Source organism: Lissotriton helveticus, chromosome 5_1 (assembly GCF_964261635.1).
Source record: "Lissotriton helveticus chromosome 5_1, aLisHel1.1, whole genome shotgun sequence".
Classification (NCBI taxonomy): Eukaryota; Metazoa; Chordata; class Amphibia; order Caudata; family Salamandridae; genus Lissotriton; species Lissotriton helveticus.
In genome coordinates this window covers 1,480,044,471-1,480,067,696 of record NC_136065.1, presented here as the reverse complement: position 1 = coordinate 1,480,067,696, position 23,226 = coordinate 1,480,044,471, and the positions used below count along the sequence as shown (strand labels likewise).

Below are 23,226 nucleotides of genomic sequence, written 5' to 3'. Positions count from 1 at the left end.
GATTATCCTCTGTATCAAGATCTGTTACACCTTGGCCATGAAGGAGCCTCCTGAAGGTATTCGAGCTCATTATACCACAACTAAGACTTCTTCTTCGGCATTAGGTAGAAGTGTCCCTGTTGTAGACATCTGCAGGGCGGCAACTCGGGCCTCCCTCCACACTTTTGCAAAGCAATATTGCTTGTACTCTGAGGTGAGGAGGGACGGCCATTTTGCATGTTATGTGCTGCAGGATTTTTTGGTATAGGTAGGCAGGCACCCTCCACCAGGAGCGGGACTACTTAAGGATTCAATTCAAAAGGTGCGAAATCCACAGGCAGATGTATCCATTGAAGAACAAGTTAGTTACCTTGGGTAATGCTTTTTCTGGTGGATACATTATCTGCCTGTGGATTCCTCACTGACCCACCGCATCCCCGTTGCCTGCCTAATTATACCGAAAAATAATTGATATGCATGTTTTTGTATTTGGTTATTAAAATAATGGGATTCTTGACACTAGGAAATGTCTATGATTTAGAATTTCCAGTTTTAGTTATGTTTTGTATACTATCTATACTTGTGAAAATGCGCTTGGTTCGCCCGTTCGTCTCCAAGGCACGGGCAAAATGGGTGGAACTGATATCAGCATGCTGACGAGGTCTTCTTAGGCTCCGATGACGTCACGGGGAGTTGTTGAATTGTGACGTACTCATCAACATAGGAGAGCTAAGGAGAAACGTTTCTATGGAATGCTGCGCATGGAGTAATTCAAAAGGTGAGGAATCCACAGGCAGATAACTGTATCCACCAGAAAAATCATTACCGAAGGTAAGTAACTTGTTTGTTTAGCGCTTTAGTTCAATGAAGCAGATCGTGTGAGCCCGTCACGCAGTCCAGTGCCTGTAAAGTCATAATAGAAGGTAATGGCTGATTGTGGTTTTCATGTCAGAGAAAGCGAGAGTTGCTGGGAGGTTGTGGTACTCTGTGAGACTTCCTCTCAGGTGACAGGATGGGTTATTTCATCAGATGCTATTCTGAAGTCATGTTCTCAGTAACAGTTTATTTCATGCACTCCTCAATATTCCAAACTTAAGTTCAATAGTACTTTTTATGGCGTGCAGAAGAGTTTCACTCTCTGATCCTAGAGTGTGAAAAACCATTAATAAAATAAAGTAGCGTTCCCCAACCGGGGGTCGTCCCCTATTACACAGCCTAGTTTCCCTATGGAAGGGACTGCATCAAGTTCATAACTGTAAATCACAAGTCGATCAAAGTTCAATCTGTATTTATTTTTCAACTGTGGTATTGGGTATTCTTCATCCCATTAGATTTGCCTTAACAACTCTACATCACAAATTTCCAGCATAAGAAGCATTAATTTTTCATCCCAGGGATGGAATGAAAAATGAATGCTTCTTATGCTGGAAATGTGAGCTATGAAGAATTGTTAATAGAAATATAACAAATCTGTGAACATAAGGACTGATCGGGCCATGAAAATGAACAATGTTATGACGGAACCGCTCTCTACATTCCTACTAAGGTTTCAGTAAGGAAGAAATTTGCTAATTAACAGCAATGTTGAACTTTAATTGGCATGTTAAATTAAGTCACTAAATAGATTTATGTTCATGAACTTGAAGACTAGTGTTCAATCTCAATAACTGAGACAGGTGAGGTTGATTAAAATATTTCATGTGAGAAAGCAAAAATCTTTTTCAGGTGTGCAAATAAAGAGACCTGGTGTTTGGAAGGGAGACTGGTCACCACCGTCTGAAGGTTGGGGGCAGACAAGTAATTTTTTTCCACTTCTGCTTTGCTACAACTGTCGCTGATTCCCTGAATTAAAAAAAAAAGTATTTTGTATGGTTTCACTTTAGCACATTCGATTAAATTACTATGCTGAGTAGTATGTACTTATAATTAATATTCCATTCCGGCGTTCTTTGAGGCCACGCCCCCCTTCGTGAGGCCACGCCCCCTTATTCAGGCCACGCCCACCGCCGAGCATACTTAAGGCGCTGAATACAAGCGCCGGTTGATGCATGTAAGTTCTCCTGAGGCGGAAGCCGGGAGTTGTGTTTTGTGTAATTTTTAAAACTTTGAGAGTCACTTATTCTTGTGGTACTATTCTCCCCACCCCCCCTCCTGGCACTTTGACTCTGGGCATTAGTCTCACCTGGTCAGGCTGTGCAGCGGAGTTCAGCGCTGCCGCCATTCCGGCGTTCTTTGAGGCCACGCCCCCCCTTCGTGGGGCCACGCCCCCTTATTCAGGCACGCCCACCGCGAGCATACTTAAGGCGCTGAATACAAGCGCCGGTTGATGCATGTAAGTTCTCCTGAGGCGGAAGCCGGGAGTTGTGTTTTGTGTAATTTTTAAAACTTTGAGAGTCACTTATTCTTGTGGTACTATTCTCCCCACCCCCCCTCCTGGCACTTTGACTCTGGGCATTAGTCTCACCTGGTCAGGCTGTGCAGCGGAGTTCAGCGCTGCCGCCATTCCGGCGTTCTTTGAGGCCACGCCCCCCTTCGTGAGGCCACGCCTCCCTACATTTGTCATCCGCAACTATAAATCATGTGCTTATCTCGGAAGCGCAGCGGGCGCGTCGCTGGCGCGCCGGAGGTGCGCCAGAGGTAAGCCCGTCTGCGCCAGACCGAGCCAGGAGCCAGGCACTAGTGAGCAGTCGAGGCTTTCTTACTCCAGAGAATCCCTATACCATCTCAATCAGCCTCTCTCACACCTATGTTCTCAATCGCTTAGAGCCGAGGCTCATCTCACTAACTGTTCCCATTGTCCATTCAAACTCCCCCCCTCTACAAACAAGCACAACCCCCAGACGATCACAAAAATGGCTCTGATCAACTGTAGGTCTCTGCCCAAACACGCCCACGAAATTCACTTACTCATAGAAGAGCACCATCTAGAGATCCTGTTTCTTACAGAAACATGGCTTGCCCCAGACTCTGATGCCGACATCGTGCAGGCACTGCCCCAAGGCTTCCTTATACAACATCTGAATAGCCCGAAGGGTAGGGGAGGAGGAATAGCCGTCATCTTTAAAGAATCCTTCTCATGTAGATTTCTTGACAGCCCTATGACGGACTGTGAAAACACGCACTTCACTATCCAAATTTCCCCCTGTAACTCCCTTTCAGGAGTTCTCATCTATTGGCCACCAGGAGCCATGGGGCAGTTCCATAATTCACTCTTGGAATGCTTCGTAGCCTTGGCTAGCACCCGGCCCAACTTCTTAATTTTAGGAGACCTCAATGTACATTTTGATAATAGCAAAGATGACACGGCCACTGACCTGATCCTAGACCTTGCAGCTCATCAACTGCACGTACAAATCAATCTTCCCACGCACAATCTTGGACACTTGCTCGACCCTATATTTTGCAATTCTCCAGACCTCATGGTGGGAACACCGATCCCAGTGCCCTGGACCGACCACCTGTTTATCCTTTTCAGCTGGCGGATCCACACCACCTCTCCTCCCATACAAACACGGGGTAGACTCACCCGCTCGTGGGCCAAACTCGACCTCGATAGATGGAAACATGCATTAGAGCATACCAGGCCACAGTTCGAAAGTAACCCTCACTCTGCGGATGCGCAGCTCACGTCCTGGATTGAAAACTCCCTTGACACCGTTCTTCCTAAAAAATTGTATCTAAAACCTAGGAAAAAAGCCACCTCCCCGTGGTTTACACACGAGGTGCGCCTCCTCAAGAAAAACTGCAAGAGAGCGGAAAGAGTATGGAGGAAAGACTTCGACCCAGTCTGCAAAAGCGACTACAAACGGGCCATCCTCAACTACAAAAAAGCACTCAAAAATGCTCAAACAGCCTTCTTTAATGAAAAAATTAGTAAGGCATCCTGTTCGTCCAGAGAAACGTTCCAAATTGTGAAAAAACTTTTAAAAACCCCAGAACCTTCCTGCTCCTATAATCTCTCGGAGAACCACTGTAATGAGTTAGCTACGTTTTTTGATAAAAAAATACAAAACATTCGCCAACATCTCCCCCCTCTTCCTCCTGCGGGCCCCCCACTTATCACACATGGCAGGCCCATAACCCGAACATAGAACTTGATATGTTCTCTCCCATCTGTGAGGAAACCCTCAGGCCCATCCTTCAAGCCCTCAAAAGTGGGTCACCACATGATCCAGCACCAGTCAGACACCTTAAACAAGTCGCTTCTACAATTCTTGCACCAATGGTGAATCTGATAAACTCCTCCATAGAAAGCGGATCGGTTCCGTCTAGCTGGAAGAAGGCGGTAGTCAAAGCCTTAATCAAAAAGCCCAACCTCGACCCCAGTAATCTGGCCAATTTCAGGCCAATTTCCCTCCTCCCTTGCGTTAGCAAGATGGCTGAAAAGTTCATCAACAGCCAACTATCAAACTACCTGGAAAACAACGAATTGTTAAAGTCATCACAGACAGGATTCCGCCCTGGCCAAGGTACGGAAATAGCGATGGTAGCGGTTGTCGAAGAGGCCAGGAAGATCATCGACGCAGGAGGATCAGTGGCAGTGATCCTTCTGGACCTCAGCGCGGCATTCGACACCGTTAACCACAGCATCTTGGCTCGGCGGCTCAGAGACCTGGGTATCTCAGGGCCAGCCCTGTCGTGGCTAAAATCCTATCTCCACAACCGATTTTTCCAAGTGGCGGAGGGTGACTTCACTTCCAGGGAGACCCCTATACGTTGCAGAGTGCCTCAGGGCTCATCTTTGAGCCCGACGCTCTTCAAAGTGTATATGTCGCCCCTGGAAAGGCTTGTCATCCCGTATGGTATTAAACTCCTGACCTACGCGGATGACACCCAGTTGGTTGTCTCCCTCAGCCGGCTGGACAATCCCACCATCGATCTGTACTCCTGCCTGGAGGACCTAGTCAGCTGGATGAACTCATCCCACTTAAAACTCAACGGCAACAAAACAGAGATAATGGTGATGGGCAACCAGTCCCATTTCGGCCCAGAGTCTCTGTGGCCCCCATGCATGGGCCCGCCCCCAACCCCCAAAGCCGAAATCAAAAGCTTGGGGATTTGGCTAGATCACAACCTCACCCTAAACACCCAGGCAAAAAAAACGGCTGGAACTTGCCTTGGTCTACTTCGCACCACCCGCAAGACCCTCCCCCTGCTCCCTTTTCAGTCAAGAAAGCTTCTCTTACAGGGTCTTATCCTGTCCAGACTGGACTACGGAAATGCCCTATACCTTGGCGCACCAAAGAAAGTCACAGCCAGGCTACAGATTGTGCAAAACGCTGCTGCCAGGATTCTTACTGACACCAAGATCCGCTGTTCAGCTAAACCAGCAATTAGAACATTACATTGGTTGCCCGTGGTGCAAAGGGTGCAAAGGGTGCATTTCAAGGCCCTGTGCCTCACCCACAAAATCCTTCATGGAAAAGCCCCGTCAATCCTTAAGGACCTGGTTGTCCCGCATACCACGTCCAGAACTCTCCGTTCCTCGAACGCTCATTTAACTTAAATACCCAGGATCAAGAAAGCTCGCTCCGGAGGCCGGCGTTTTTCCTATCAAGCGTCCAAATTGTGGAACGCCCTCCCGCTTGACCTTCGTGCCCAACACAATCTGCTGCCTTTCCGAAGGCTTCTAAAGACCTGGCTGTTCCCGTAACCATCTGCTCCGCACTCGCCTAATCCATCTGATGCATCTATTAGCGCTGGGACGCTCACGGGCAGCCACGGGCTCTAGAAATCTCATTACAATTACAATTACGATTAATGAACCACACCCCTTCTGCCCTAACAAATGATTCAAGCAAAAAGTCTTTTTTGTGCTCTCATATGTGCTGGAGTAAAAGATGGCAGTGAGGGAAAAGTAGTTGAATGTGGTGACACAGTTTGGTCAAGCTGGGTAGCCAGGACTGAAACCAGTTTCTGTGGGTCAGGGCCTGCAACTAATTTTTGCCTCTAGGTCCCACTAAAGCTAACTGCCCTTGGACCTTATGGACAGCTCTGAATGTGCATCCTCTGGTTACATCAGTACTACCTGGAACTGAGAAATTCGTTTTACGATGTGTGTCTGCTGGGGTGCAGTCTGTGGGCACACATTTTTTTTTTGCCTTTTATGAACTAGTAGCATTTAGCCTCAGCTCAGTCAGCCCACGCTCGAAGGCGGTGTTGCACCTAGGTTGGGCAGTGCTTAATTTGAGCCAGTTAATCCTGTTAAGTATCTTTTCTCAACATAAATAGACAATTGAGCTTAAAAACGATTCACAGTGACATTCCAAAAACAAAGGTGAGAGGAGAACGTAAGTACATTTAAATGCCATTTTCATCAACTAATAATATTTTGTTTTTCTGGAGTGTGCAAGTACTAGAGGGTTTATTGGCGCTTGAGGGGAGCCCAAGTCATATGCTTTGCTCTTCTAAGTCTCTTGCTTTTAGTATTTACGCAGTAAATGGCAACATTAACTGGTGTATGTGTAGTCAGAAATAGAGACTGCATTTTCCACCCTACAGCCAAACTTGTGCGACCCACAGCGTTCGGCCTTGAATTTTGCAGCAAATCCCTTTTGTGAATGCCACAAAGGAAAAGCTTACTTGAAAGAGCGAAAAAAATATTAATTATCCCCAAGGTAAATCTACCTTAATACCAACTCAAACAAAATATGGTATACATGACAATAGAATACATTGGCGCCTGCAATCCTTGGTTTAAAGTCAATCTCCAAGTTGAGACGTCTTCAGTCACCTTCAATAATGAAATGAAATAGCTGCTCAACTGTAGTTTACAGTTGATTTGTGATGTCATGAAACCTACTGCCAGAGCCAGCAACCAAGCTGAAAGGCCCCCAACAATGATCCTGACTCACTGAGGCGGCCCTTACCGCTTTTCATGATGCGGAAACCCTGGTGCTCGACTGTTGCACAGGGTCGTTGGAGATGCTGAAGGGGTGAAAAGTCAATTTGACTCCTCGGTAGAGCTCCAGTGCGAGAGAGCCAAAATGGCGACTGAGCTGTACCAGAGAATCCCAATAGCTGGGGTATCGGGAGACCAGCACCCTGCCTTAGAGCGGCTACGCAAACCTGTAGCAATTTGGAGCGATGGTCGTGGCGGATCGCTTTTGGAGGGTCTGCCCAGCAGAGGATTGCTTGAGTGGTGCGATCACCCTCCCCGTCCGGTTCGATTTCTACACCCAAGATGGCGGCTGCACGGTGCGGTGAGGAGGACTGGTGAAGATGGTGGCAGAGGGCAGATTGGGGCAGTGAAGTGCAGTTGGCAGTTGCAGACCCGGACCGCTGAGCTGTGCGTTTGGTCCCTGCGGTTGGGTGCGTTGGCAGTGATTACTGGACACTGCTATGGCTGAATCACAACAAAAAAAACTCTGGACCAGAGATCAGGAGCCTAGCTATATTCGTGTAATGATATTCTCAATACTCATTGGAGTTGGAATTTTGCTGTGCTTTTTGAGAAAAAGAAGGAAAATGTTTCTTTTTCTTAGTGTCCCCTCACTCACCAGGGTTGCCCCACGGTGACATGCTTCATCATTGGGGCCATCCATGCCCTCTACTATCTGGGTTAGTACTGTACCTTGTGAAATATGTAGGAGCACTCTAAGTGATAGCCTATGTGTGGTGCGTGAACTGTGATGGGGTGGAGTGGATTATGTGTAAGTGAGTTAAAACTACCTTCCTAGTAAGCTACAAATGATTTATTCTTGCTCCTATGGGGGTAAATTAAAAACGGGGTTGAATACTAAGGTGCCTAAAGAATAATGAGTTTAGGTGTACCTATAGATTCCTGTCACATGTTTCGAGCATTCCCCAAGCTCTTCCTCAGGACTACACAGGGACCAGCCCTGTGTTCGCCACTCCTAATAGTGCTCAAGTGAGCTTATTGAAAATAAATAATAAATAATGCTGCAAGATTAAGCATACATTAGTACCTACGTAAGGAAATAATCACATGGTATATGTCAAAGGACCTAACTGTGCCCCATGGACGCGGAGGGTATGTTGGTATCCCTTCTATTTAGAATCAGGATACTCAGGCCGAATCTGTATTTGTATCCGGGCCGGGGTCCCATTCCAGTGCACTGGCCAGCTGATAGACCCGGAGGGTAGGTATGCTGTGGTGACGGGACGCCTGGATGGGAGAGAGATTACCCTAGGGAATATATATGCCCCTAACTGATCAAGTCTTTCTTTGCGCGTCTGTCTGGGAACCTGGCGCATATGCTGACAGGCTTTGTGTTATTAGGGGGAGATTTCAACCGTATAACCGACGTCTCATTAGACCATTCCCTTCCCCCACACGCAGGTGCCCCGGTGCACAGGTTGGCGGCGGCGCAGCAAGCATGGCAGCAACAATGGGGATTGATTGATAGATAGAGGGCGCATCATCCCGCAGACAGAGACTAGTCTTACTTCTCGTCGCTGCATGACCTGCATCTTAGGCTAGATTCGATCCTTTGTTCTTCGGACGTGCATGGGGGATGGTGCATAGCGAATATTTAGCAAGAACGTTGTCTGATCATAATCCACTGCTGGTAGTATTGCACTGGCTCCGAGACCGTCCTACCATCCCCATATGGCGACTTAGACCGTACACACTAAAAGACCCATTGTTCCGTCACACTGTGGGGTCAGTGATTGAAGAGTATTTCTGGTTTAACTCCAACACGGCATCCACTCTACTTGTTGAGTGGGATGCTTTTAAGTCGGTGATTAGAGGGCGGTGTATAGGTGAAAGTGGTGGGAGTGCGAAAAGTGCTTTTACAGGACGCAGCAAGGGCGGAACAGAAGGTACGTGAGGTAGAGCAGGAGCGCCCCGAACAGCCGGACAAACAGGGTGAGCTGCTTACGGCCCGAGAAGAGCTGGCATTGCAAGTCGAGAGATTACGATGTTTCGACTATAAGGCTTACACGGACAAAACTCATGCGGAACGTGACAAGTCTGGTGCGCTGCTTGCATGGTTGGCCAACCCAGCACGGAGAGGGTCAGCGATCTTAGAACTGAGAGGCCAGGGCGATGACTTTGTTTATAGCCAACACAGTATCAATGATCAATTCTTGCAGTATTATACTACACTATATCAGATTAGGTTGGGCCCAGGGCCCCCCAGAGATGCAGATTTCCTGTCAGGAGTAGATCTCCCTAAACTTGAGGCGGAGGAAGCAGAAGATCTTGGTAGGGACATTGAGGCGGGCGAAGTGCGGAGTGCTATAAATAATATGGCCAGGAACAAGACTCCGGGCACAGATGGACTGCCAGTGGAATTTTATGCGACCTATGTAGAGGCCCTGGTTCCGTCCCTAGTGGCAATGTACAATAGAGCACTACAGGAGGGCGTCCTCCCTGCTTTCACCCGAGAAGTAATCGAAGTCCCTCTCCTCAAACCGGGCAAGCCTGCTTGGGATCGCCCCTCTTAAAGGCCCCTTGCGATGCTTAACCTGGATTTTGAGCCAGGTATTGGCTGGCCACCTGTTGCCTCACATGACAACGCTGGTACAGAGGGACAAAGATGGATTTATACCATCCCGGAATACGGCAATTAATATTTGCAGACTCATGCCCATTTTGGAGTCTGGCACCTATAATAAAGAAGAGGCCTGCATTTTTGCGGTCGATCTTGAGAAGGCTTTTGATAGCCTTGAATGGCCTTACCTTTTTAATGTTTTATGGGAATTCGGCTTGGGGGTCAACTTTGTAAAGTGGACCATGCTGCTATATAGTGCTTCCACCACCAGGGTCAGAACGGGGGGCTTGAACTCTGCTGCCTGTGAGGTGGCTCGAGGGACGGGGCAGGGGTGTCCTTTGTCTCCTCTGTTTGCCCTGGCGGTGGAACCTCTGGCTGCTCATGCAAGATCCAGGAGATTCTATTCGGGCCTGATGGTAGAGGAGCAGATGCAGCATATAGCGCTGTCCGCAGATGATATGCTCCAGGTCCTGGCCAACTAGGGAGAGGCACTACGAGGTGTAAGGGACTTGCTGGAGACTTAGGGAAGAATTGCGGAGCTCCGCGTGAATTGGGCCGAGTCATGCTTGTTCCCCACCAAGTCAGGTAGGCTGTCCCATGGGAAGCCCCCAGTTTGCCTTATTTAGGAACCCGGATCTACCATAGCCCTGAAGACCTTTTAGAAGACAACGTGGGGTGAACAATACACAGCACAAAGGCTTGTTTTGACTTTTGGGGTACCCTTCCTTTATCTGTAGCAGGCAGAGTTGCCTTGGTGAAGATGGTCACCCTCGCCGGTGCACCTTCCGCCGCGTCCCAGGAGGGAACATTTCTCCCGCGGACCCCAAATCCTAAGAGAGGAGAACCAGGGATTATACAAGAGGACTGTTGTTGGGGACTGACAAGTATCCGCTAAAAACAGTGTTCAACAAGACACGCTTGATTATTTTTCTTTCAGAAGGAACCCATGTAATGAGCAAATGCTCCTTTTTTTTCTCTCGTCTTGTTTTGTTTGCCCTCCTCTTAATCCATACTAATATTATAAAGAGAGAGGCCCAAGCCTTTGAGGCGGGTAATCTCAGTAACCACAGCACCAATCACAACACCCAATACAGCGTTGGAAAGGGCAGTTGCAGCAGAAGGACATAGGCTATGCAGACGGCCACCATATACATTTTTTTATTATTGTTTTTATTAACTTTTCAAGAAACAGTGGTGTTCATCACAATCATACAGTGCAAGACATACAATTGTACCGTAGCACACCATATACATTTAAAAGGTAAAAGAACCGTGCCAGCAAAGTAGTCCCTTGTGGGCGTGCCTGCGTTGTGCTGTGGGCGTGGGCTGGGGGGCGTGACTAACGCTGTGGGCGTGTGGTACGGCCATCACATCGTGGGCTGTGGGCGTGTGCTGGGGGCGTGACAAACGCTGGGGCGTGTGTCCGCCCTTCATGGCATGTGAGTCGTACATACAAGCGCCAATTACGTTGCTGCGCAGCATCAAGGGGCACGCTGGGGGCGTGAGAACCTCTGGGGGCGTGTGTCCGGCCTTCATGCCATGTGAACGCAATTGCGCCGCATCAAGGGGCATGCTGGTGGCGTGAGAAACGCTGGGGGCGTGTGCTACGTTCCGCCCTTCATGCCATGTGGGTCGTACATTAAACAGAACATCGTCTGCTGTGGTCGTGTGCTGGGGGCATGACAAACGCGTTCAGCTGGAGGCCTGGTAAGTAACATAACTGCAGCCTCTCCTGCGCGCTGTTACTGAACTCTCTCATTCAACGAAATTAGACGCGCCTGCTACGATCAACCAGGGCTCTAGCCGGGCTCAGGCGGCAGATCAGTACACTAATTACACGCGCCTGATAACATCAACCAGGGCTGCAGCTGGGCCTCAAGCGGGGGAACACGCACCTGCTAACATCAAACAGGCCTGCATCTGGGCCTCAAGCGGGGAACACGCAAATGAGCATGTCTGCGGGGACAATTACTGCAGCCTCTCCTACTCGCATTCACTGAACTCTCTCATTCACAGGCGCATGTAACGACATTACACGCGCCTGCTAACATCAACCAGGGCTGTAGCCGGGTTCAGGCGGCGGATCACTACACCAATTACACGCGCCTGCTAACATCAACGAGGGCTGCAGCTGGCCCTTCTCCGTCCCTATTCTAATGAAACAAAAAAGTTGTCTACCGTGAGATTTAAAAAAAAATTGCCCTTGCCAAATACACACATTACACACATTCTATTTCATACCCGGACAACGTTGGGACGGGCTGCTAGTCCTCCAATAAAGACTGCAAAGAAGAAATGTATAAACTTGCGTCCTTAACCTACCCCATTTCCTTAAACCAAAACCTAAATACAACCGTATTAGATGTAGAGAATTGTACACTGGAGGGTTATTTCGACCGCTGAGAGGGGGTGGGGCCTCTTGACAGTTCATGAGGGTCATTTGATGAGAAAATGGCTATGACTAACATGTGAGGTCCCTAGGAATACTGTTGAATGTATTTGCATTTTATATTGTCCGCCCAACGCTTTTTTTAAAAATGTATTTGCACTGACCATGTGATTGTGCCTTTGTCATTCTTGCTATTCTCTTGAAAATTAATAAAAATCTGTTAAAAAATGACTTATGTACAAAAAGGCAATATATTGTGCTGTTACTATTGCTGTTATAAAGTGGGGAGATTAGGTAAATGGTGAAGGACAAAGATAAACACATGTACCTGTAGGCATGAAAGTGGTGCAGCTATGAGGACAATAGGTAAAGGGTGGATGAAAAAAAGATACAAATACTGTGCAAGAGCTGTTTTTGCAAATCAAAAAAAGAAGATTACAAAAGCTAGATGAAAAGGTGGTGTTTGGTTACTGTCCATTGTTAAGATAAACACATGAAAATTACCTTTAAAATGTTCACAAGCATTTGAGCAGTTGTGCAATACAAGTGAAAGAAACACAGATTATTTTATTGAGATGGGCAATTTTGTTTTTTCTTTTACAGATTTCTCTTACAAAGTTTGCTTTATTTTGCACTGCACATTTTTTAAGTCAAACTTCGAGACCTCTTGTATATACTTTAGTACTTTGTAGGCTCTGGAGATCAGTCCTAGGACTTGCCTGCTTCTGCTTAGGGACGTTTACGTTTTTTTCTGTTCAACTGCCTCTATTTAACAATCTTGATAGAAAATACCAGAATTGCTTCCTGCTTGTTTAACTGCCTCTATTTAACTTTCTTGATAGAAAACGACCAGTAGAGTAAAATACCAGAATTGCTTTCTGCTGAGGGACATTTATTTTTTACATTTTTCTGGCAACTGCCTCTATTTAACTTTGATAGAAAACGACCAGCAGAGGGCAGTAAAATACCGGAATCACTTTAGCCTACCCTACATTCCAGTCCATAGAAATTGTCTTCCACAAGCACCCGTAGACAAGAATATTTTCCAAATCTTGTATTTTCAGTGATATGACCATCGAGGGCCCTGATTTTATATTAAAAACAGAGCTTTGGACTATACCATTTCCCGTTGAAAAGCAATATTTCTCTCCATGTGTTCCCATACCTGGCGTGTCACGCAGTTTGGTGTTTACTTTTTCTCCATGTTAAAGAACAGTAGATGTTTCAGCACCCAGGCTAATGTGCTGCATAGCTAAATACATATAATGTCCCAAAGGCGAGACCGATTGTATTGCAAATGCTTGTTTTATTAGTGCGAGTCTCGGTAACGACGCCAAAAACCCCCTGTGATTCTGGGCAAATCACTTAATCTCCCCGTGCCTAAAATGAAAGTGTGTCCTCATGTAACGTAACTGGTGCTATGTAAAGCGCTCTGATAACTGATTCGGTTCTAGTTCGCGCTATATAAAACTCTGCAAAAAAACAAAAAACCATCATGTTTTCATACATAAGCCTATGAATGTGGGAATCGGCAACAAGTATGGTTTACATACTAGACGTGGGATAATTTTGTTGCATTACCGATGCGTTCATGTAGTTACTACTCCTTAAATTACACCTTTTAAAAAAAGGTACCAGAGCACAACATACCATGTCTTAGAAATACATGCTGCATTTTTAAACGAATGCCAGTGCTTACTTTCAATAGATCTCAAATAGGATTCCTTTGACACGTGAGGTTGGGGAAATGTATTTGCACAAAGGGCACAGACCTCCGGACCGCACATGGCTGACCTACGAACTGCTGGGTAAATCTTAAACCCAAAGTGCAGCCATAAAAGCATTTATTTGGCGCATTTCATGAAATGCGGGTCTGGTAAAAGTGTTGATTTAGCTGAAAGGCCAGTTTATTGGCAAAGCAGATGTTAAGCATTTATCTAAAATGAGCATGCTTTGGTGGTAGAGGCCTTGCATTAAAGATATTTTAAGTTATTTACTAATTAGACTACGCATCGCCAACTTTAGGTCTTTAGGAAACAGACACCCTGACCAGCAAGAAGTGGAATGGCCTCCCCCGATTTTATTTTCAAGACAACAAACTGCGGATACAGTGACCAGCCCTCCTCCTGTCTCAGGCATGGTAAGGCCAGCAGTAAAAATTCATGATTTTTTTGGGGAAAAGTATTGGAATGAGTTAATGGGAATACAGATCTCACCCACTTAAACATCAGGACACAATGCAATGAAACACCCAATGAAAACCAGCCAATGGGATGCTCTTAATCACATAGCAAATTTTAAAGTAAAATGAGGAGTAGATTAGTTCCAAGTAAACCTTAATTTTCTCAATGTCAAACAGTAGCAGCGTTAGACATAGAAACGGGATTTGGCCCTTTGTCATGCCAAGAACAGTCAATGCTCCATGGTTTAGGGAGCAGAGTTACAAGAAAGACACTTGTGTGTGCAGCATCTTGAAAGATCCCCCACCAAAGCAACATGCCATAGGATTTTCCAGCATGGTATCGAATTTCAAAAGGCACCCAATGCAGTTACTTATTTCTGTGGAGGTGTTGCGATTACTACTGTGGTACCATAGGAAGCAAATCATCTTATGCGCAATGCTTGGGTGTTGATCAGATTGCTTCAACTGCTATAGTAGATAATTTGTGAAACAACTAATGCACCAACCTGGTACTATAAAGACGGATAATGCAATTCATTTGTCTACAAGGAGACAACATAATTAACTGCAGCACTGGGTTGTTCCAACATAAGGACTTGGCCCTTTTTACAAGGTCATACCTGAATTTTTTGCCTTCCTCCTGTATTTTTTCAGACCGGTTGTTGGTGGTTTTATGACTCTGGGTACTTTACCACTGCTGATCAGTGCTAAAGTGCATATGCTCTCTATTGTAAATTGCTGTAATGGATAAATGACTCCATGATTGGCTATTTGATTTACTTGTCAGACCCTAGTACAGTGCACCATGTGCACCCAAGGCCTGTAGATCAAATGCTGCTGGTGGGCTTGCAGCACTAATTGTGCCCCCAACAGAAGCAGCTTTGTAAAATAAAGCTCAGGCCTGCCATTGCAGAGGCGGTGTGCAGTCTGGGACCTGATAGTGAACTACAGCCAATTTCGTTTTTCACTATTGCAAGGCTAGCTGTTCCCATAGGCCAGAATGGGCAGATTGATTTTAACATTTTATAATTTTAACTGTCCCAGGGAACAAGGTAGAAATTCGAGTTTAGTATGCCTGAACACGGAATGTTAAAATACATCTTTTAGTGATGGTGATTTTTACATTCTGTGTTTGAAAATACCACTTTTAGAAAGTAGGTATTTTCTTGCCTAACCATCCTGTATGCCTCTGCTAGGTTTGTGTATTCCATGTTTTGTGAGTGACAGGGGGCTGGAGAGGGCCGTGGCTCCAGCAGTCTGATGGGTCAGGGCTGGGCTGAATAGGACCTGCATTGCATTGAGAGTAGGCAGGAGCAGATTTCCTTTCACTGACCTGAGCCCTCATAGAATAGAGCGTAGGGGGAGTTGGCTTGGCACAGGCACCCTCTGCCTTCAGAGGAAAAAGGATTTTGAAGTATAAATATTGGGGCCCAGACCCCAAACTTTAGATCACTTCTGGGAATCAAGACTGACCTTTGTCAAGGAGAGAAACCAAGTAAGCTGAAGGAGGAGAGTGCCCCAGTGCTGGTTGCTGTCTGGGGTTGGCCTGCAGTGGTTACTCAATTCCAAGAAAAGGGAAAAGGAACTTTGTGCACTTCATCTTGAGGAAGATCTCCAAGGGTTTGAAGCTGAGCTTGCCTCCTGTTCAGAAGTCTCAGGGTCACAAAGACTTAACCACCAGCTCCCCCGGAATTTCCTTGCTGGTATTTCTGCCTGCAGAGAGGTGCCTGCTGTTGTTCTGGGTACCTCTAGTGTCTGCGTGTCGCTGGAAGCGCAACGCAATGAGGAGCAGCATGTCGCCACCGCAGCAGTTGCATCGCCGAAGAAGCATGCCGCCATTCAAGCTGTATCCCATCGCAGACGAAGCACGTTGAGTCAACGGAGAAGCGTGCTGCCCCATCACTGGAGAAGCGTGTCGCAGGGCCTGTCGCGGCTCCAAAGATCTATTTCTCTGCACAGCAGTCGGGTGTGCATGCATCGCATCCCCGTTGTCGCATCGCATCCAAGCAGCCATTTTGTCGCATCGCACCAGATCGTGACATCGCATCAAGACGTCATCTTGTCACATCCTCACCGGGCTGCAGTAAGAAACAACGCATCAACTCCCCACACAGTAAGGAAGTGAAGCATCACCTTCCCCTGTGCTGCAGTAAGGAACCAACGCATCCACTCCCCTGAGTGTAAGGAACGGCGCATCAACTTCCCTGGGACCCTTTATTTGTATTGCGTGACGCATCCCAGGTACTTTGAGAGTAAAGTGTTGCATTTACCATCTACATTGAACTAACCTATTTTCTACCATTTCAAAGACTTATTTTTGATTACAGTATTGTGGATTTTTGTCATTTGGTCTTGCGTCAAGTCTAGTAAAGATTACTTATTTTTCTAAACTGGTGTGGTGTCCATTTGTAGTGTTTTCACTGTATTATTGTATGTGTTCACAAATGCTTTACACACTGCCTCTGAGGTAAGCCTATCTGCTCTTGCCAAGCTACCAAGGGGGTGAGCAGGGGTTATCCAGGAGTGTACCCCTTTCCCGGACTAGAAGCAAAGGCCCCTACTTGGTCAAAGGTACCTACCTCTGCCAACTAGAGACCCCTATTTGTAACACCCCTTGACAGTAACAAATCTACCTGGTAACAAAAACACTGCATGCTGATAGGAGGTGGTGTCATAGTACCCAAAAATCCATGTTGATTTTAGGAAGTGATGTTATCTACTGGATAAATGCCTGAAGTTGGTACTAGAGCCCTTGGGTTGCGTGTTCCATTGTAATCAAAGAGCATAATCCTAGATTAAGCATCTTTTTGTCTTAAGAGCTGAAAAAAGAAAATCGGTATATCCACTAACAGAAGGTGATGCATAATACAACACGGTGGTCAGAAATGAACCTGTTCTCATGCGGAGAAGACTTTTTTTGATCTGGGAACACAAGGGATGGGATCTATGCATTTCAATGACCATTAATTATAATAATGCATCACAGCTAAGCTGATTGAAAGTCATACAGATTTTTAATAGCACAGTGAAAACTCGGACACTTAATTTTCAGAATCATTTGCACTAGGATCAAGGTTGTCAAATGCAAGTTGGCAAATGCAGAAAGTCAGTCAATGCCAGATCTTCCTGGTACACAGAGATAATGTAAACAGCTCCCATTTAAATTCAATGGGAATTTCTCCTCTATTGATACTGGGCATTTATGAGGTTAGTTAACCAACAATCAATACTTCAGTATGAAATAACGTGACGGCATGTTTACTATGTTACAACGCACTAGATCTTACCTGGTGGCTCTGCATTTACATTTAAAGCACTCAATCGTTCTGCAAGATCATCCTCTGCCATGTCATCTTCCTGGTATGGAAACCCAGCGTAACCTCCATTATCGCTGCAGTACTTAAGAAATCTGTTGAAGAAAAGAGTCACAATATGTAATATAACCAACCCATGCTCCAGGCATCCTTACACAAGGGAAGTCCACCTATTTACAGTACTCTGATTGCAGGCAGGAACATGCAAATAAAACTGGCTACATAATACAACCCCACTTATGAGTGCCATCATACCACAGAAAAGCTCACTTTTTCTCAACAGCAAGCAGAATATATGCCATGCCTATAATCAACAATAAACACCACGCCTCATGTTAAGCTTTCACCCCAGTGTGTATTGACTGATGTAGTCTGAAAGCAAACATGTTGGAGCACCAACGTTTTATACTCCTGACTTTTTATGAAATCACGATCATCATGAACAAAAGAAAGGCCTTGTCAATTTGAATGGTACCTGAGAAATCAAAGATCAATATCTCTCAAAGACCATTTCCATGAGGCATGGGCCTTAATACGACTTAGGCGTTCCTACAGCAGACGGTGCAATGCGCCGTCCACTGTAGAACCGCTGTTGGAAATTGGATTATTATTAGTGGTAAATATGAATCTACCACTGGCAATAATGCCACTGACACAATATAGGGCTCAGAATAGGTCTCAGAAATGTATCTCCATGCTCCACCCTTCGTAGCTTGGCCGCAAGCAGGCAGGCTTAACTTCAAAGACAGATATGTAAAGCATTTAAAAAACACCAATTCAGAAGATAATTAAGACAACACAATAAAATCCATCACCAATGTATAAAAATAGGAAATATTTTTATCTTTAAAATGACACCAAAACTGAAAAAATACAATGCAGGTAACCAGAGATAAGAATGTTTAAAGATTTAACAATATATAGCAAATAAAAACCTAAAACGCCTATTAGGACATCAAGTCGTGCTAGACAGGGACAAAGTGGAAGTTTCAGGCCGACCGCAATGAAGCCCTGCATGGCTACCCCTTGCAGTAGGCCTTCGTCAAAGTTTTTACCTTCTGACTTAGAAACCTTTCTGGAGCTTTTTTTCTTGGAGTCCCTCAAAGCTCTCAGCCAGTCCGGATTCGGTGAGGATTGATCGGCTTATGGAAGTCACACCTGTAGAGCTATCCAGCGGGACGAACGAGAGATCCTGCCTGGCTCGCAGTTGAAGGTGGGTTGCTTGACTCTCGCGGTAGGTCCCGGTCACCTTTTCTACGTTCAGATTTAGAAAGGTTCATGGAGCTTTTTTCTCCAAGGCCTTCACCAGGCTGGATTCAGTGACGTTTAGCCGGCATGGGTTTCCACCAACTCTCGTTCAATCTCTGGAAGTCGGACCTCAGGAGTTTTTTAGCAGGACGAACCTGTACAGCAGGCAGGCTCGCAGTTGAGTCGACTGCTTGGCTGGCAAGGCAAGTTGGTCCTCTCATGGATCTTTTTTCAAAGTTGCTCCGATCTTCTTCAAACTTCTTCCTGAAGTTGCTTTGATGATCCCAAAGCATCCAAAACTTATGCTGGGGGTCTGAAAGCTCCAAGATGGACCTTGAAAGTTTGGGACTTCAATTACCACAATCCACTTGGACAAAACCCTTACAAATTCACTGGTAGTACTCCAGGCTAGGGATTCTTGGTGTTGATGGTCCAGGTGAGCTCTGTTAGCATGTAGCTTGCAGGGAGTCTACTTTTTAGTCCTTCTGGAGCAGGTTGGATCCACAGGGCTGTAGTTCCTGATTGTGCAGCAGGTGCAATCAGAGTGCAGGGCCTGGTTGGTGCAAATCCACCTTCTCAGGATGGACCTTTCTTCTTCCTTTAGTTTCCAAGCAGCAGATCTGAGAGGCACTTCCCCTCTCAGATACCTACTATTCAGTGTTCTCTGGAGTCACACTGGAGGACACTCCCGTCCAATGAGGTGCAGGACAACACCCCAGCATTACCATTTCCTCTAAAGTGTGGCACACTGGTCTCCAGAAAGCACTATTTCTCCAAAATTCAATATTGCTGTAGTCTCAGCTGAGAGGCAAGAGAGATCTAAGCCAACCTCCAGGCTGGCTCATCTCCATATTCTCCCTCTCCCTGGCAGCTGCACATTCCTTCCTTGAGCCTGCCATTGGGCTGGGTTTAAAGAATAGGGGTGTAAACAAAACGGGCTTCTCCTGCCTGTCTCCTATTCCTTTTGAAGATCATTGTTTATGACCCCTGCCCCTTGCTCTGGTATGCCTATGCAACAGAATCCTCTCCTCCCAAAATGGCTCTTTGACCCCACAGGCTACTTATCACCTCATCAAAGCAGCCTGACTAATTCACTTAACTCTGACCAATCAGGGCAGAGCACTGGAAGGTTGAATTTTGGATTACAGACAAGAAGGTCTTATACTTTCTTGTCTGTATATTTTAGGATAAATTCCACAATAGCATCCTAGAAAGTCCTTGAATTACATTTTTCTGTTTCTACTAGTTAGAATTATTAATTAATAACTTATTGCCATGTTAACCAATATGGCTAGGGATCTGCAATGGTTAAAATGAACAGGTCAATTTATCCAACACTATGGCTTATAATATATTTTATAAGCACCCTACCTGTATCTACAGCACTCCCCTCTACCCCTGGAACACCTAAGGGAGACTTTAGGGGCTCGAATAGGTCAAAATATTGCAGATCCTCCCTCCACGGTGCTCCTAGCACAAAAGTTGATTTTGAAGAGCACTTTTCTACAATGCGGGAGGTGAAATGTGCAATTTCACTAAACCCAAGGCATACAAAACTTTTTTTATAAGGGTCGCCCTTATAAATACCTGATCCCCCCCCCCCCCCCCCCCCACCACTGGGACACCTAGGGGAGATGCTGGCGGTACATGATATGCCAAAATATTGTAGTTTATTTAATTTTTAAGTCCTCCAATCACCAAAGTCGAGTTAGGGCACAATTTACATGTTAAAAGCAGTCCTGCAAAACAGGGCTCCTTTAAAACTGGCCTCAGCAGTGCCCATGCAAGTGCAGAAATGGCCGTTTGCCTCTAAACTGCCATACCCTATTATATACTAGGGACTTAAAGGTAGTTTCAATCCCACTGCCCTATTATGTACTAGGGCCTTATTTGGGTGGGGGAGGTTGGGTGGGGGGGATCATGCCAATCATAGGGGTACCCTCACCCATTGTGTACCCTAGTGTATGTAGGTGTTTTCACTGTATTCTAGTGTGTTTTTAGTATAGTACTGGCCCTGGTTAGGCAGAGCCCAGGGATAGTCCGAACTAGTTTCCACCAGTACCAGTCAGCAAAAAAATAGGCGTGCCCACAGCACAGGACGACTTTGCAACAACCGCCAAACCCATGGAGCTGCCGCCCGCCAGATTAGGACTTCAATCCTCGTCTGGATGGCAGTCCTTCGGCGGTCTGCCAGGTTTAAAGAAGAGCCTCACATGCAGACTGCTGCTGCCACAGCGCAGACAGCCCCTTCCTGCATGGTGTGGCATGCATGCCACTGCGTGCAGGAAATTGGGGTGAAAATACAAGGGGCATTACATGTGCCCCCTGCACGCACCCCCAGGCCCAATTCAGGGCCCCCTTTATTGCCACTCTGCCATCCTATTCATAGCTGGTTAACTGCCCTGAAAAGGACGGTGAAATGGCACCTCTGAATATGCTCTGCGGTGCCGGATGTGGAAACGCCAGCATATTCCTGCCAGTGAAAGACCTCCGGCCCAGGGAATCCTTGATCCTGGCGGTGCCAGCGTTCTTGTGACAGTCCGACTGCTAAAGTCACAATACTGCGGGCGGGCCTGCAGTGTGGAGGTGGTGGTCAGACTGGCACCATGGGTTTGGCAGTCCTATGGACCTCCAAACTCGTAATAAGGCTTCAAGTTTGATAGATTAGTGACTTTAACCAAAAAACTATAAATAACAAATAAATAAAGTGGACATTAAAGTGGAGCCCCGTTTTTATTTTATTCATCAAACATGGATAAGCTTTGATGTTTATAAACAAGCAATAGTCTCTATAGACATGGTCACTTTAACTCTGTGACCAACCACAACTGGTGTATACTAAAGAAATGACGGATGAAATGCTTGAAATAATCTCAGCCACTGATAATGACTCAGGCTACATTCCAGTCCATCGTTATTTTGTACACCATGCCACCTCAGTTTGGACACAGTCATATGCATATCAGTCATGTCCCTGCTCCAATCATAACAGTGCATTCTGAACTGTCAGGCCAATGGTAATTACCACACCATGCCAAACCTGGCCCATGAACACTAATAAGAGGGAAACTGGCCCTGGGTTGATTGTGCTTTGGTTCAGGGAGGCCCTGGCCTGGAAGTTCAGGGTGGAGTGTTCCCACTGCATCTGGGTCAATACTGATATGCATATGGCTGGTTCTAGAAGTTTTGTTTAGATGTGCAATTTAAGGGGACAAATTATTTGTGCAAATTAGTAAATTTAATGATGCATATGGTAGTAAGCAAATGATTTTGCACTTAAAATGATATTATTTCATTTAGAAGGGTGATTAATTATGCAGTATAGTTATGCAACCTTTTTGTTTGAGACACCATTTATTTTAAATGGATGTATTTTCTGGTGTTCTGCTCATCCTTCACCTGCTCATTTCCCTCCTCCATCAGTGATCCGCTGTGAGTATTCTCTCCCCACAGTGTCAGCGGAAACACAGATTAGAATTAAGTAAATAAGTTGTGGAATTAGAAAGCATGTATTGTGAACGAAACCTTTTGCAGGATTGCCATTTGAAATTAGCATGCAGGAGAATATAATTGTATGAGCTTTTGTTTAAAAAATCTTTCATATTAGGTCTTACATCTCCAGAGGGTAGTTGCTAAGGACACAAGCAGACAATTGCTCTTACCTTAAGAAATGGGTTAGTGCTAAGAATCTTACAATTATGAAGTTGGGATTTTACCATGGTAAACTACCATTACTACGCGCCCACTACTTCGAATACCCATTTGTACGCATCTTTTACTTTGCAGGTACCATTACTACGCATGCTTTAACTACGCATGCTTCTAATACGAAAATACCGTTACAACGCAACTAATAGCATGCAGAAGTAGGTTCTGTTAGTCCGCGATTTAGATTTTTCGGAGCAGTTCGGGATCCGTTCTCATAAATTGGGTCTGTGTGTTTCGGAAGAACTAATAGTCTGAAGTTATCTTTCCCGGCTTCTTAATTGGACTAAACGTGTGACCCTCAACACAGCTCTTAATATGCACGTATTTCAATAAAAAAAGATGCAAACAGGGAAACTCCATTATTAAGCAGAACATGTATTTGAAAAATCTTAAATGTAAGACTTACGTCTGCTCTCCGAATCTCTGCTCGCTCCCCAGGTATCATTCTTAGCACCCTCTGAAGTCTGTCCGCCCTACTCCGGAAATAGCACGGATGTGGCACAGATAAGATTGTTGCCCCGTAATTGGCTGGTGTGTTTTTTCTCATGGAGGTGTCTCCCAGCAACACGCTGCTGTCCAGGTCTGTCCTAGTACTGGTGGGTTTATGTCACAGGGTGGGCGGTTGTTATACATTGGTACTGACCCTGCAGTGGTCCGGTTCAGAAACAAGGATGGGCAGATTCTCGGGTGGTGGAGGTTCCTCTATGGGGGCGGGTAACTAATTTACCAGGCTCGGGTTCAGCACTTCTCTCATTCTGTCCCAGGCTTCACTAGTCTTGGTCGGTGTGTGGTAGCGTCCTCTAGATCTACGCGGACCCCGGAACTGTCACAGGCTGGTGTCTGGGTCAACGCAGTGCCCTCCACGGGTGGCTGCCCCCTGCCTCCCTGGAAGTTGCGGTGCAGTTTGTGCTGTCTCCACTTGCAGGAGCAGGCAAGGATTATTCT

The 23,226-nt window shown here is 46.0% G+C and overlaps 1 protein-coding gene across 2 annotated transcripts in view; it reads right to left on the bottom strand.

Moving 5' to 3' along the window:
• MOV10 (Mov10 RNA helicase) overlaps window positions 1–23,226 on the bottom strand; it is a 365,220-nt gene that overhangs the window by 31,124 nt on the left and 310,870 nt on the right. For both annotated transcript variants that reach the window (XM_078644471.1, XM_078644472.1), the window contains exon 21: window positions 17,299–17,420. In XM_078644471.1, coding sequence (XP_078500597.1) covers window positions 17,299–17,420 — 122 coding nt within the window. The remainder of the gene's footprint in view (window positions 1–17,298; window positions 17,421–23,226) is intronic.